We start from the raw sequence: 15,078 nt of genomic DNA on the forward strand, positions 1-15,078 counted from the left end.
TGATGAGTTCGAGCCCTGTATCAGGCTCTACACTCAGCTGGGAGTCGGCTGGAGATTCTCTCTCTCTGCTGCCCCCCCTCTCCCCTCGTACTTTCTCTCACTCATTCACTCTCTAAAATAAATAAATCTTAAAAAGCCCACACAAAACTTTAGGTTCTGAAATCAGAGTTGGGGTTAGCCTTCTTAATCCACTGGCTCTCATTTCTCTTGCAGAGCAGGGTCATTTGTGGGTTGGCCTTTGGACCTGTGTCCCCAGGACAAAGACAGAGGCACTCATTCCTTCATCTCTTCACTGATGCCGTCATTCTGTGAACCACGGTGACACGGAGCCCGGGGTTCATTGGCCCAAGGCCTGATGGGTCCTGCTGGGGAATCAGCAAAGCCACGTCTGAGCAAAGGTGGCTTATGGGCCCCAACCTTTGCTCCCAGATATTGTCCAGCTGATTTCCTGCTCAGGAGCTGGAATCTGCAGCCGTGGAAGGAGAGATTGCGTGCACACAACACCTTAAAGCAGATCACCTTTCCTTCCGTTTCAGTTCTAAGCCCGGTTTTCCCTGTCCCTGGGTGTGTGTGTGCTGTTCCTGAGGCAGGAGAAATTCCTCCTCCTTCTCAGCTCCCAGGACCAGGGAATGCCAGAGGAATAAAAAAAAATGTAAAAAGCAAAACCAAACCTCCCCTCCCATTCTCGTCTCTTTGGATTTATGGGCCTCCTCTTTAGGTTATAAGGCGGGATCGGCTGCTTGCAGGCCAAGCCTGGCCCACCGCCTCTCTGTGGGAGGGTTGAATCCGAGCGCAGCCACGCACACGTGTGTACATCATGTCTTGCTCTCCACACTGGTGTAAGTCATAGAAGAGTGCGGGCAGCCTGCTCAGTTGCATCCACAGCAAACCCCACAGCGAAGGTCAGGCTGAGCTGACGCAGGTGAGGGGTTGAAGGAACCCTGGACAGGAGGAACAAAGTTGTGGGCTACTGGAGAACCGGGTAGGAAAATGCGTGCTGGTGGCCCTACAGTTCCCAGTCTGGGCTTGATTGTGCCAGCTAACAGTTCAGGCTGCATGTTTGTGTGAGGGGGCCAGGGTCCTCTGCGCATTTGGTCTCCCCTCTGGCCGCTGAAGGTGGGGGCATGTAGAGGGGGCTCAGCCACCGTGTGTGTGGTGTGGTGAAACGTGCCCTTGGTGGGCCCTGAAGCCATAGCATGCTGTCGTGCCGTGAGGAGTGGGGTCTGGCTGGTCCCATACGGAAAGGGTGGCAGTCCACCCCTGATGCCCCGGAGAGTCACCTGCCCTGTAGTAGTCACCCAGGTTACTTGGGCAGTTTTGTCAGGCGGGTCACCTGGGTTTAGAGTAGGTCCGCTTCTGAGGTGGGGAGGGGGTAGCCAGACGCAGCCTGGGGATGTTGCTGGTTTGGGAAGGGGCCTCCTGTGGACTCCACCACCGCTGCCTGACCCTCACCCACTGTCTTCTCTGCAGGTTGGCACCCATGCGGCTGTACACGCTCTCCAAGCGCCACTTTGTCCTCGTGTTTGTTGTCTTCTTCGTCTGTTTTGGCCTGACTGTCTTCGTTGGGATCAGAGGTAAGTTGCAGTTCTTGGCCATTTTATCATTTATAGTTACCCTGGTGCATGTTTTTAGAGACCGGGCAAACTCTACCCACTTTCTGTCTCCTGCTAAGGGCCCTATGGTGGAGGGTGAAGCGCCGCTTCATTCTGAACCCACTGGGCAAGGGGTGACCCTAGTCTTGCCCCTCATAGCAGCCAGGGCTTGAGGTTAACTTGGCAGCACCAGGTGGCCCTGACTGCATACCTTTTATTGGACAGTCAAATGTTTCTATAGAGGCTCCTGTGCTCAGGACCCAGCCTGGGCTCTAGGGAGTCCAGGACACACTGGCTGATGTGGGCCACAGGCCATGTAAACTATCCAGGGCAGCACATTCTTGGGTTGTGGTGGGGCATGAGACAAGCCTGGGCTGACCAAGTGGGAGCCGGGAGGCTGCTCTGATGATGCCCTGAACTCTCGGTGGGAGGGAGCCTGCAGATTGGCTTTGGCCTTGTGTTCAGGGCCCCAGGTGCCTTGGGGTTTCATAGCATGTAATATGAGTGGGAGAGACACCATAATGATTTTAGCTTCAAAAATGCCTCTGCAATCATCCGGTCCAACCCTATTTCACATAGATGGAAAACCAGAACCAAAGAAGTTGGCCCGTTTTCATAAGGTTCCGAACAACCCAGTCTCTTCAGCCCTATCCGGGGGTAGGAAACCAGAACCTGTGTAGGTTGTTTCTTCTTTCCCTTTTAAATATCATATTTAGTGAGCATGGTTTCTGGCAGGTGTTTATTTAATTACAGCATTTCATATTAAAGTATGGATGACATTTTAGGCTTAGCCTGTCCCAGAGGCACTTGTGCCTCCAATGGCTAGTGTCTTAACCTCAACTGGTCCTGAGCTGACGACTGGCCCCATGAAGCTGGGGGTGAGGGTGGTAGTTTAGGTGCTGTTTGCCTGCTGATGATGAACGTCATGGTGACAATAGCAGCTGTAGCCAGCCTCCTCTTTGCCTTCCTGTGATGTCACCAAGGAATAAGTTACATTAATTCTGGCACAGGATATATCAGTCATCTTACTCGATTTTCATAACTGTCCTTTGAAGATTGGTAGGAAAAGCATTGACAGCCTCATGATTGGACTCCCATGGGACCTCAGCCAACTCTTGTTTCCCTAATCCACTGTCTGTCGCAAATGTCCGTGATTATAGTCAGCCTTTTCCATTCTTGCAAAAATGAGGTGATGCGCTCAGGTTGAGATAAAAAAAGTCAGGATTCCCACATCCCTTTCCTTCTTCCCAGCAGGTACTGGTATTAGGATTCTCCAGAGAAACACACCAATAAGAAATAAGATATGTGTAGATTCCAATAGAGAGAGATTTTTTTGTGCCCATAGGGTCTTCTCGGGCCTGACCACATATATACTGCTTCCATTTGATGATGGAATGCTGCCATGATGCCCAACTTCATGGCCCATGGGTCAGATAACACCCAGTTCATGATGGGCGGCTCAGTTCTCACGGTAACTTGGGCTTGTGGGTAAGCGTTTAGTCTCTACTAAGGCTCAATAACAAGCCAAGAGCTGTGTCTTCTAAGAAGAATATTTATCTATGGAGAAGGGCAAGGCTGTGCTCCAAAGTCCCAAGAGCCTACATGAAGATTCATCTATAGAGCCCTGCCAAAGGCTCCAAATGGCATCCCTATCTTCTGACATTTTAGACACCTTATATGTGCCAGATCATATGGCCCCCACAGTAGGCAGCTTGGATGGCAGCCTGGACCTGTTGGAGAGCCTTCTCTTATTCTGGGCCCCACTCAAAGCTTGCACCTTTTTGGGTTACTAGATAAATAGGCCGGAGTATCATACAAAAAAGAACATGTTACCTCCAAAATGCAAAGAGGTGAGGCCCACTAGGCATTGTGCCTCTGTTTTGGTTGTAGTGTCAGCCAAATACAACAGTTTATCTTTCATCTTAGAAGGGATAGCTCTACATGGTGCACACCATGGGACCCCTGGAAATTTCACTGGGGTAGAAGGCCCCTGAATTTTAACCAGATTTATTTCCTATCCTCTGACATGCAGGTGTCTTAACAATGAGTTTAGAGTAGTTGCTTCTTCTTGCTCACTAAGTCCAGTCAGCATAACACCATCAATGTGATGGACCAGGATGATAGGTTGTGGAAGGGAAAGATAACCAAGGTCTGTGCAAACTAAATTATGATATAGGGCTGGAGAGTTGACATGCTGTTGAGGTAGGATAGTGTAGGTGTATTGCTGGCCCGGCTTCTAGTGGGCCTTATTCTCAAGGATGAAGAAAATAGTATTTTCCAGATCAGTAGCTGAATATCAGGTACCAGAGGATGTGTGAATTTGCTCAAGCTGATATAGTAGCTATAGTTGTAATCACCACCTGATGAAGCTTATGGTGGTCCACTGTCCTCTCCAAGATCTACCTTCCCTCCCCCCAGGCCAGGTAGGCGAGCTGAATGGAGATGTGGTGGGAATCTTTCAAGTTCTCAATAGGAACATGGATGTCTGTGGTCTAGGAATGTGCTACTGGTTTTGATTGTATTTTTGTAGGTAGAGGCTGTCCTGGTGACTTCCATTTGGCCTTTCCCACCATAATCGCCCTCACCCCATAAGTCAGGGAATCAGTGTGGAGGTTTTGCCAGCTACTGCCCATATCTATTGCAATATGCATTCTGGAACTGGGGATTGAGCCATAGGATGGGTTCAGGGACCTACTGGGGCCATTGTGACATGTACTTGAGCTAAAACCCCATTGATTACTCTGATGAGTGGACTACAGTGATGTTTTGGGTCTCTGAAAATTGGGATCAATTCAGAGCCAGTGTCTAGGGGATCCCAACATGTATTTCCTTTTCCCCAGAATGAAGTTATCTTGGTAAAAAAAAAAGGAGGGGGGCTGTAGGTTCCTTTGGGAGAATGATGAGCAATCTACATTTTTGCAGTGTATTGGGGTGCTTTCTTAAGGGGACCCAGTCTTCCTTTATTCATAGGGTTTGGATCTGTAAAGTGGCTTAAATCTGGAAACTTGATTGGCTGTGACTCTCTTTTTATGATTCAGGTTAGACTTTAATTCACTTGATTTATACTTTTCTGCTTACACAGGTCAAGTCAGACTTTAGTAGGCTTCCTGTGTATTTCACTTCTAGGAATGTCATAGCGAACCAGCACCACAGGTCTGTGCAAATCAGACTCTTCTGATTGTTGCTTTGACTGTCTTGTCCATTACAGTAACCAAACCCACCTTGCTTTTGCCGGGTGAGTGCCACTGCTAGGCCCCACCGCTCCCGGGATCCAGTTACTTACACTGCACTTTGTTTCCCAGGTTGAGTGACTGCGGTTCCTACTGCAAGGTCTGGCCTACAGAGTGAGGCAGTTACAGAGCTCTTTAAGGATGCTGGGCCCCCTCAGAAATTTATTCCTCATAGTAGTGGTAAAAGCTCTGTGTCCTGGAATCTCCTACCCAACCTTAAATGACAAATCTGCCTCAATGTTCCGGTCTCCCTAAGCCTCTGAATTTCCATTAAATCAAGGCAGGTGTGGCATTTCTGATTTGCTTGCTGGGGACCAACTTTGGGTCCATGTTTTAACCAGCCAATCCACTGTTAGAGCCCTTCCTAACTCCTTGAGCTCCAGCATGCAATGCAGAGTCTCTGCTTAGTGAGGCCACATCCACAAACTCAGCCCAATCCAGCTTTATGTTACTTCCACGTTTTCCCACACCCTTAGTATTCATTCCCACACGTGTCTCCTGGATTTCTCTCTGTATAAATCAGAAAAATTCAAGTAGTTCCTTTGGAGTGTAGTGCATCTCCTCATGGGTCATACTTTGTACTTCACCTTTGGGGGCCTGCTGGGACTTGAGCCTAGTTATTGTTCTAGAAGCAGAGAGGGCAGGTTGCTGAGCACAATCTGCATCGTTCTTCATAGCCCTCAGACCGTCTCCTTAGGTAAAGCAGGCTTTCCACCTCAAAAGGAGTTGGAAAGGCTACTTCTGGGAATGGGGAGAACTCTTCCAGTGACCAAGAAAATGCATCAAAATTTAGTAGCTCTGTGCCCCCAACTCCGTCAGGATCTTCCCGCACGTTCGCAGGCCAGGATCATGCCACTCCCCAGCCAGTGCCGTCACTTGAATATTGAAGCAGCCTGCGAGGCTGGTGTTCAGCTTGTGTTGTCATTCAGCCAGCTGCAGGATAAGATTCTGGGCTTGACTTTCAGCACTCATCTCTGTGGCTGCAGGAGATAAGGGTCTCTGTCAGGGTGCGCAGAAGCTGTCAGGTCTTTTATACAGCATTGGATCTGAGAATTCAAACCCCTGAGCTTGCCTTTTTTTTTTTTTTAAACCACTTTGTCCAGGGACATTAGGAACAACCGGCCAACCTCATTCTTTGTTTTCTAAAAATATTCTAAAATGCCATAGTCACTTAGCTCTTCCTTAGAAGTGGTTGATTAGAAATATCCAGTGGGGATATTTTGCATGTTTTCATGAACTACCAGTGTTGTCTTTACTACTGGACATAGAGTTGTTATTATCTTTATACCTAATCAGATTAGAGAACCAATTCCAGAAACCCCAGAACCAATATTAAAGAACTCTTCCTCTGTAACCACTCTTCGTACCGAATTCTGTGTTAGTCAGAAACTGAACCAACAGGAGGTATGAATATGGAGATGGAGAGAGGGAGGGAGGAAAAGAGAGGGGCAGAGGTGGAGGGGAGAGAGAGATTTATTATTATTTTTTAAATATTTTATTTATTCATTCATGAGAGACGGAGAGAGAGAGAGAGAGAGAGAGAGAGGGGCAGAGACACAGGCAGAGGGAGAAGCAGGCTCCATGCAGGGAGCCTGACATGGGACTCAATCCTGGGTCTCCAGGATCACACCCCAGGCCGAAGGTGGAGCTAAACCGCTGAGCCACCGGGGCTGCCCTGAGAGAGAGATTTATTATAAGGAACTGGCCCACATGATTATGGAGGCTGAGAAGTTCCAAGATCTGTAGTTGGCAATCTAGAGGCACAGGAGAGCTGAATGAGGTCCAGTCTGTGTCTGGAAACATGAATAGCAGCTTGAAGACAGAGAGCAGATAATCCCCTTACTCAGCCTTTTGCTCTGTTTAGGCCTTCAACCATTTGGATGAGGCCCACCCACATTGGCCAGGGCAGTCTGCTTTCCTCTGTCTACTGCTTCAAATGTGAATCTCATCCAGAAACACCCTCACAGAAACAGAATCACCTTTAGCCAGATATCTGGGCAACCCACAGCCCAGTCAAATTGACACAAAATTACCATCCTAAGTCCTCTGGTAACCTTATGAGGATTTCGGAATGGGAGTGGACCCTTAGCAACCACTGGGTCAGTCATCCTCATTTGCAAATGTGAAAACACATTTGGAAAGCCAAGTTAGCTAAGACTACAGTCTAGACTTTTCTGACTCCTAGTTCTTGGTTCTTTCTGAGAAAGCAGACTGCCTTATTTTTGGAACAGGGGTTTGCTCATATTGTGGATCTGTTTAAAATAAGCCTCGCTGTGGGTGCAGACCTCCTTCCCACTCAGGGACAGCTTCCTCAGCATTCATGAATGCGTTCTGAACACATGTCGCTGCATTGGTTATGAACTTGTTACATACTCATGTGCATGCTCATGTATTTCCTCTAAATGGAGGCTCCTTGGTCACTGAGGCGGCCCAGCAAACTAGCATCACAGCTGAGAGTGATTTTAGAACAGATTATGTTAAATTAAAATCTGCTTCACACTGCTTTCCTTTGAAGCAGAAGCTCTGAAAAGTTACATTGTATGATTCCATGAAGCTTATATATCTATTATTTCAGGAAAAAGCTTTGGGTATACATTCATACATTTTATGCTTTTTTATATCTTGAGCTTAATAAATATTTTTGGAAGACTGGATTAACCAGATGAACAGATAAATGTGACTTCATTTTTTAGCAGAAATCTTTATACTTTACAAAATATGTAGATGACATCTGTATCATGGATAGTTTCTTGGATCTGAGTACTAGAAAGTGAACACTCATTGGAGGTGAAGGAGAGGTTTTGGCATATAGATCCCGTGTGAACCACAAACAGGGTGTGATGGTCACACTGTGTTCACCTGTGTTGGGAATGCAGCAGAGTGGGTGTGGTGTGTGTTTTGTGTGTTTCTGTCCCCTAAGGACAGACCAGGAAAATAACATCTGTACATGAGGCGTGAATCTTTCTTGACATTTGAAAAAACAATCAACAAATTAATTATAGATATAACCTGCTTTTCTCCTTCTCTGTTACACTTTTAGGGCCCAAAGTGATCCAGACTTCTGCAGCTAATTTTTCACTAAATAATAGTAAAAAGGTAAGACTGGGTCGAAGGGGTGGCTAGCAGGGCCCTATAACCTTCCGGGTCATTCAGAAATGGTCCTGCTCAGAGGGTCCCTGGGGTGCACCACCCTTGCTAAGCTTGCTGCTTGGGCAACACACGTGTCTCCTAGCACTGTCACTGCTGGCCTCTGGGCTCTTGTTTTTTTTTTTTTTTTTCCCTCCCCTCTGGGCTCTTGTTTGCCAGAAGGACCTTCTCTGCCACTGTAATAGCACAGCACTGGAGAGGATGGTGCTGTCAACCTGGGGAACAGCAGTTCTTTTCCAGATGCCCATTGACTCACCCTGATGCATCACACCCACAACTCTTACTAGACATGAAGTTCCAACACTGCTCCCGGAGGCATCTGATGATTTCTTACTATATTTACTCAAGTTAATGTGGTCTCCACTTTGGGTTTCTAACAGGAACAGGGTTTTTTAATTTTATTTTTTAATTTGAGGAAGAAAGAGCAGGCACACAAGTGGGGGGAGAGGCAGAGGCAGAGGGAGAAGTAGGCTGCCCACTGAGCAGGGAGCCTGATGTGGGGCTCCATCCCAGGACCCTGGGATTATGACCTGAGCCGAAGGCAGATGATTAACCGACTAAGCCACCCAGGTGCCTCCAGGATTGGTATGAACTCAGTTTAAATGAAAAAACCCTTTTTCTTTCTTTCTTTTTTTTCTTTTATAATGTGGTTGATTTTTCAACATCTTTAGAGAAAAACAAAGGTCCATCCAATTGGAGAATTTCAGTAATCTTTAATAAATGCTAACTTGTGAGAGCCCAAACAACTAAACCCTTTTCCTGTTCTGCATTTCAGACATCATATCTTTATTTATAAACTGAATGCAATTGTCCTATGTTCTCATGGCACCATAACATGTTTAAACCAGATTATTTGACCCCAAACATCCCTGTCTTCCTTCTCCTAGCTCTCTGGAAGATTTTTACCTTTACGATTTTCAAAAAAGCAAAAGGAGGAAAATGTCCTAAAACTTAACCTTTTAATTCTTCTTACTCTTGTTAGTTTAAAAGGGCCCTCTGGTTAGTCTGCTGACATTTACATTTCTTTATTTTCTTTACCTCTTGCCCTGAGGATATCTGATTTGAAGAGGTGCCCCATGGGGTTTCCTGACCACAGTTGGGTCTTTTAAAATTTCTTTGTCTCCAGATGTAAGTCCTTTTTCTTTTGACACTGAAAATAGCAGCTGTCCCACCAAACGGACTTGCTCCCAAAAGATCAGACTCCCTTCTGAAAGATGATAGACCATCCTCTGGTAGGTTTCAATGCTCGCGGCTTTGGGCAAGCCTTCAGTCATGGAGTTTCCACCAGCACTAAAACACAGATACTACATACTTACGTTCAAAGACTGTGCATTCAAATACTGCATTTCTTTGGCCATGGATGGGCTCTTAAACAATGTTCTCTCTCTATCCCATGGCTGCTAGAAGCCAGTAGTATAGTTCTCAGCACACATTTCAGAAGTATCATTGGCAATATGTCCCTTCTAATTTTTTTTCTCCAGAGCATTAAGACTTTCCAAAAGCTGAAAACAATACACCTCAAATAGCAACAGACCAGGCATACTAGTACTGAGGAAATGATTCTTGTGAACATGAAAATATAGGCTTGGTGTCCTTTATTATCTTATAATATGTCTCATCATGGTACTTTTAATTTTTTTCTCCAGGATGGCTTTTTTTTGCTATTAAGTAGGCCTATGGTCCCAGGGCTGTGGGTAGTGGACATTGCCTGTTTAGAGGTCTTCAAGAGACAGAGGAGATTGCAATAGAAAATTGATCTTTAATTTTTCTGGAAAGCAGAATTCTACTTATATTGTCTAAAGGAAAACTACCTGTTTCTGTTTCAAAGCTAACACAGACCTTTTTTACTAAATGTAAATTTTGTACATTAAGAGGAGGTATTTGGTAGACTTAATGAAAAGGTCAAATGGATTACTTAACTTTTTTTCTTTTTGCCTTAGCTGAAGCCAATTCAAATACTTTCAAATCCACTGTCTACATATAATCAGCAACTATGGCTGACATGTGTTGTGGAGCTGGATCAATCAAAAGGTATGAAGCCTGACATTTCAGAACCATTTTTCTTTGTACAAAGCACCATATCTTAAAGACTGAGAGAGCTTTAAAATCTTTGAACGAGTGCTCAAAGATGGATCCCAAGGATGCTCATTTTTCTTTATGATAGCAACAAATTGGAAACCCTCTAAATGTCTGCCATTGTCTTCCAGAGAAAGTTAGGATTCAATGTTCAGGGAGCGCCGGTCAGCTTAGCTCAGTGGGTGTATGGTGTAGGTGCTGCTGGGGCAGCCTTCTTCCATGGGGTTCAGGAGAGGATTAAGTTCTGATGCCCCTGTGGCAATGATTCTGTCCCCTAGGGACAGATACTTGGGCCGTTGTCACCATTGGGGTGGAGGAGTGCTACTAGTATCTAGAGGATGAAGGACCAGGGCTGCTGCTGAACATCCTGCAGTGCTTGCAACAGCCCCACAGCCAAGGATTATCTGGCTTCAAAATATCAGTGCTGCTGAGGCTGAGAAACCTGCTCTGAAGCATCCCAGTCTGTAAAGCCTCAGTTCTGCTCTTCTGGAGCAGTACTAGTTATGTGCTGTCTGGAGAGACCTGAGGAAATGGTCACCCACTTTATTTTCTGTATCATGTGATTCAGATGAGGTGCTTTGGTTTAGAAAGAATTTGGAAAGATAACCCCATGACCACAGTAAATTAAGTGAAGAAAAAATGTATTACCAAAAACTTAACCCCTTTTTGTAACATTTTTAAAAACATAAATAAATTTGGCATCATTGTATGTTTGTATGCCTAGAAAATGGTCTGGGAAGATGGACACAACATGTTAATCATATGGTTATCTCTGGGTGGTGGGATTATAAGTGTTTAATATTTAATATATCTTTGTATTTTTTTGTTCTGATTTTTTTTAAAAACAATGAGCATAAAAACAAAATAATAAATTATATAATCAGAAAAATAAGAAATCTAAATTTATTTTAGTATAAAGTTAAAATCTTATGTGGGAAATTAAAAAATAAACTTTCATTAGCCATGAAATACTTACCCTTTGGTGAACCAAAACTGATGAACCTGTAAAGTCAGTTTTTACATGGGCCCCTGGGTAACACGTTGGAAGTAGAGCATATGGAATGGCTTTACTTTGCTGACAAGTGTGAGGTTTTCAAATATGCTGAGGCTGAGGCAGTTGGAGGACCCTTCTGGGTACTTAGTTTTGCAAGTGTGATGTGGTCTCTGACCCTGAATTTCTTTTGTAGAAACATCCATTCAGACGAGCTTCCTCATGACTGTTAAAGTTGACGGTGTAGCTCAAGATGGGACCACCATGTTCATTCATAACAAAGTTCACAATCGGACAAGGACCCTCACCTGTGCTGGGGTGAGTGTCTTGGAACAGTTGCCGATTATCATGCTGCCCTGTTACATATCTGCTTTCTTAAGTAAAATAATTGAATCATACTAGTGATGGCACGGAACCCTCACCTAACTTTATACAGTGATACCCTTATAAATTCTTACAGCCTTACACACGTGCACACGTTCTCACACACACATATAAGGTCTGTTTTTACTATTTGTGTACAGCCTAGTGTGTCTACACATGGCTGTTCACGGGCTGCTTGTCGCCTGTGAAGGTCTGTGGCTGCTCTGTGGTCGTTCTGAATTGCCAGGGCTTCGGGTTTCCAGCCCTGTGATTGATGCCTTGGTCTACCTCTGGAGGCCCAGGCCTCGTAGAAAGAGTGGCCTACTTGTGTGAGTGTCTCCTTCAGAGAGCAGTATGTGGTTATGGGATAGAGAAACCTGGTGATCAGAAGTGAGAAAGGAGCCCTTGCTCTTGGTTTTTTTGGCACCATATTCTGTCAGAATCCTGAGTCACTGGAACTGGGACTGTTCTGTGTACAACAGGGAGGCCCCCAAGGACTAAGCCGGTCGTGGGTGGCATAGAGGACGTGGGGAACACCAGAAAAGAGAACACGTGGATTGTAGGGTTAGGAAAGTGGTTTCCCTGACAGGCCTCTTGCCAGGCTTTCTGGACATTCAGGTGTCCTTCCATCCCTGGGGCAGGCCCACAGAGCAGGCCTTGTTATCAGACCCCCCCTTGTACACGAGAGGAAACTGAGGCCCAGAGAGATCAGAGCCCTTGCTCGAGGTGACTCACATGGTGAGATGGGGGCCAGGATTTCAGCCCATGCTATTTGATTCTTAGAGCTTGTACCCTTAGCAGCCATGCACCGCCTGGTCCAGAACAGTGAAATAGCAGGCCCGTTTGTCCTGGCAGGAAAGGATTCAGGTGGGGAAGGGTTCCTGTTGGAGGGTAACCCCTGTCTGGGGTCTCCTTCTGTCATCTGCTTGAAGATCCCGAGGCAGCAGCTCCCAGACCCAATCAGCTGCTCCACCCACTGGGTCTGCGTCGTGGGCCTGGGCAGGTGTTGCTCGGGAAGCCCCGCAAGTGACCAGACTCTCTCTGCCTCTATTGGTCACCCACAGGAAGAGGGCCGGGCCAGCCTCTGAAATGTGTTTTCCTCGTCTGCAATGTGGGGTCACGCCCTCCCTGACCATCCTTGTAAGTGGCTTAGAATCAAGTCAAATACAGTGTGTGAGAGCCTTAGGTGTTTGTGCACCGGCGGTGGCCTCCACTCCCAGGCAGACTGGAGTCCAGATTCGGCTGGTACTTCGGCCCCTGGCTTTCCTCTTTCTCTCACCGAGTGGGTGATGATGAAGGGCAGTCAGTGATGTTATTGTAAGGCTACTGCGACTGGTCCTTCTGGTTTGCGAGGACCAAAGAGTTTCCCAGGATGGGGGATTTGTGTTAAACCGGGGCAAGTCTCAGGCCAGCTAGGACAACTCAGTCACCCTGTCTGAAGCCTTTACCTCGAATAGCGCCAGGCTGCCCACAAGGCTGCCTGTCTGCAGCATAGCTCCTTGGCAGCGCCCGAACACTGCACCTTGATGGTGGCACTTTTGTGCCTTGTCTCCCCTCCCATTGGTGGCCCTACTTCCATCTCTACAGTGTCATCCTTGGAGACTTCTCTCTTCTGTTCTCTCTCTGTGCAGGCCCCTTCCCAGCCCTCCCAGGAGCACTGCCCTGACCTAAAAAAAGATGGGACTTTTATGTTATAGAGATATTGACCACCCTTAATACAACCTCTGTTTTGATCTAAAGAGAAAGTGCTGTTTGCCTCGGGTAGCAAGTGGTCCACACCAGGCAGGTGAGAATGCTGTGCTCTCACCGAGCGATTTGTAGGGGCATGTAGTGATCCATGTGCAAACCGTGGCTTGAACTGAGAACCATCCCACACACACAAACACATCGGCAGGTGGTCTCACTGTAGTTTTTTAAATTTGAAGATATATGTAGGCTGAGATATAACTGTGTTGTTATTCGAACATCCCCCGAAGAGTCCACACTTCTAAGAAGTAGTCCTCTGTACAGCATGAATACATTCACTAATGCGATCCCCTTCGTTCCTGATCATGCTCAGTACTTAGCTGCTCCTGTCTCCATGTGTCCTCCTGTGACCCGACTGTCAGGAACGGTGGTGGACTTGGTTTTGCTGAGACCAGGGGCAACACGCACACTCACCTCTTCTGACTTCTTACCTGTCCTCTAGGTCAGCACCCCTGCCTGCCAGTTGTCCTCTTATCTTTTTAAGGCTTCCTATGTATACCCAGATCTGTTTTCCTACTCTGACCTCAGACATTCCTGACTTGGGGAGCCTTTGGTCAACAGTAGGGGTGACTGGCCTGTTCACAGCCATAGCTCTCACAAGTGCCACCCAGAGACTGTTCTGTCGGACTGTGAGAGAACTTCCCAGTGGAGTGCTAGGTGGTGTCGCTGCACCTAGGTCACTGCCTGCCCAGCCGCTGAGGACACATCTGCATCCAGGTTGAGGGCTCACCGCCCTGGCCACGCTGAAGTAGAGGGGACGCAGTTCCTAACTGCACAAGACAGGAGACAGGGGCTCTTGGCAGGCAGTGAGCACACACACCTGGGTAATCATACTAGCCGTTGTTCCTGTAGTCTCTGCCTTGGGGTGGACCTGACCTCCTCACAGAGGCTGCAGGGGCTCTGCGTAGGGAAGGACAGGCACTGGGAATGACGGGGCACAGTCACTCTAGGTATCATGCAGCAGCTGTGCAAGTGAGCAGGGAGGAGAGTGAGCTCAGGTCTGATTTGTTGTGTCTTAACTCGCACTCCCCTTGCCCCCCTAGTGTATTTGTGCAAATGTCAGGTTTGTGTTGTACTGTTAACATTTTTTATGCAAGTGACATTCATTATTTTGAATCATCCAAAGTAGAAAGATTCTAATGATTGCAAATCATTTATTATTTGTTTCCAAAAATATCCATTTGGTTCTTTCTTTCTAAGAATTGTTTTTGGCTGCCATCTGAATTTTTCTGGGCTCTGGCAAGTTCCCTGGAGATGGTTAGTTCTGTTCATCTGTTGTTGAAATGTGTTACTTCATGGGTCAGTTGGTGGGGGAGCCAGTCATGCTTGCTTTAAAGACACAGCTCTTCCTTGCATCTTTGCAGAAGTGTGCAGAAATTATTGTGGCTCATCTTGGCTACTTAAATTACACTCAGTATACCGTGATTGTGGGATTTGAACACCTGAAGGTACCCATCAAGGAAATGAACTTCACGGTGAGTATACCAGCTGGCTTCGGTGTTTACAGTGCTTGTTTGTTTAGAACCCATCCTTCTATAAAATGACTGAAATTAATCTCAGCATTGAAATCATGTTGTTTTGAACAATGGAAGATGTACAGTTTTTAAAAACTATAAGGAAACCATAATTTCTTAAATATATGGAACCAAGTATAACTTCAAGAAACAGTATGAAATTGGAAACCCTTTGTGGTGTCCTGAGATTTAGAACAGAGAGGACAGAGAATTGCCTTCCAGTTGGAAGGTCAGTAAGAGTATCTGGTGAACGACCGTCCTGGTAGAAGAAGAACACAGTGGGACCCCCTTTGCCAGCCCTGGGAGCTGCTCTCAGGCCCCAGTAGGACCTCTGGTGAGGGGTGGGTGCTGCTGTCACTGTGAGATTCCACTGTTCTGCTGTCCTGCATCCTGCTGAAACCAGCCTCTTTGTTTCTTCC

At 46.5% G+C, this 15,078-nt stretch overlaps 1 protein-coding gene across 4 annotated transcripts in view; it reads left to right on the forward strand.

Annotated features, from left to right (window-relative positions):
• The window catches only part of TMEM181 (transmembrane protein 181), a 74,826-nt gene that overhangs the window by 32,547 nt on the left and 27,201 nt on the right, over window positions 1-15,078 (forward strand). For all 4 annotated transcript variants that reach the window (XM_035712591.2, XM_035712592.2, XM_035712593.2 and 1 more), the window contains exons 2-6: window positions 1,471-1,574; window positions 7,863-7,918; window positions 9,910-10,000; window positions 11,233-11,354; window positions 14,510-14,620. In XM_035712591.2, coding sequence (XP_035568484.1) covers window positions 1,471-1,574; window positions 7,863-7,918; window positions 9,910-10,000; window positions 11,233-11,354; window positions 14,510-14,620 — 484 coding nt within the window. The remainder of the gene's footprint in view (window positions 1-1,470; window positions 1,575-7,862; window positions 7,919-9,909; window positions 10,001-11,232; window positions 11,355-14,509; window positions 14,621-15,078) is intronic.

The sequence above is a fragment of the Canis lupus genome, chromosome 1 (assembly GCF_003254725.2).
Source record: "Canis lupus dingo isolate Sandy chromosome 1, ASM325472v2, whole genome shotgun sequence".
NCBI classification, from domain to species: Eukaryota; Metazoa; Chordata; class Mammalia; order Carnivora; family Canidae; genus Canis; species Canis lupus.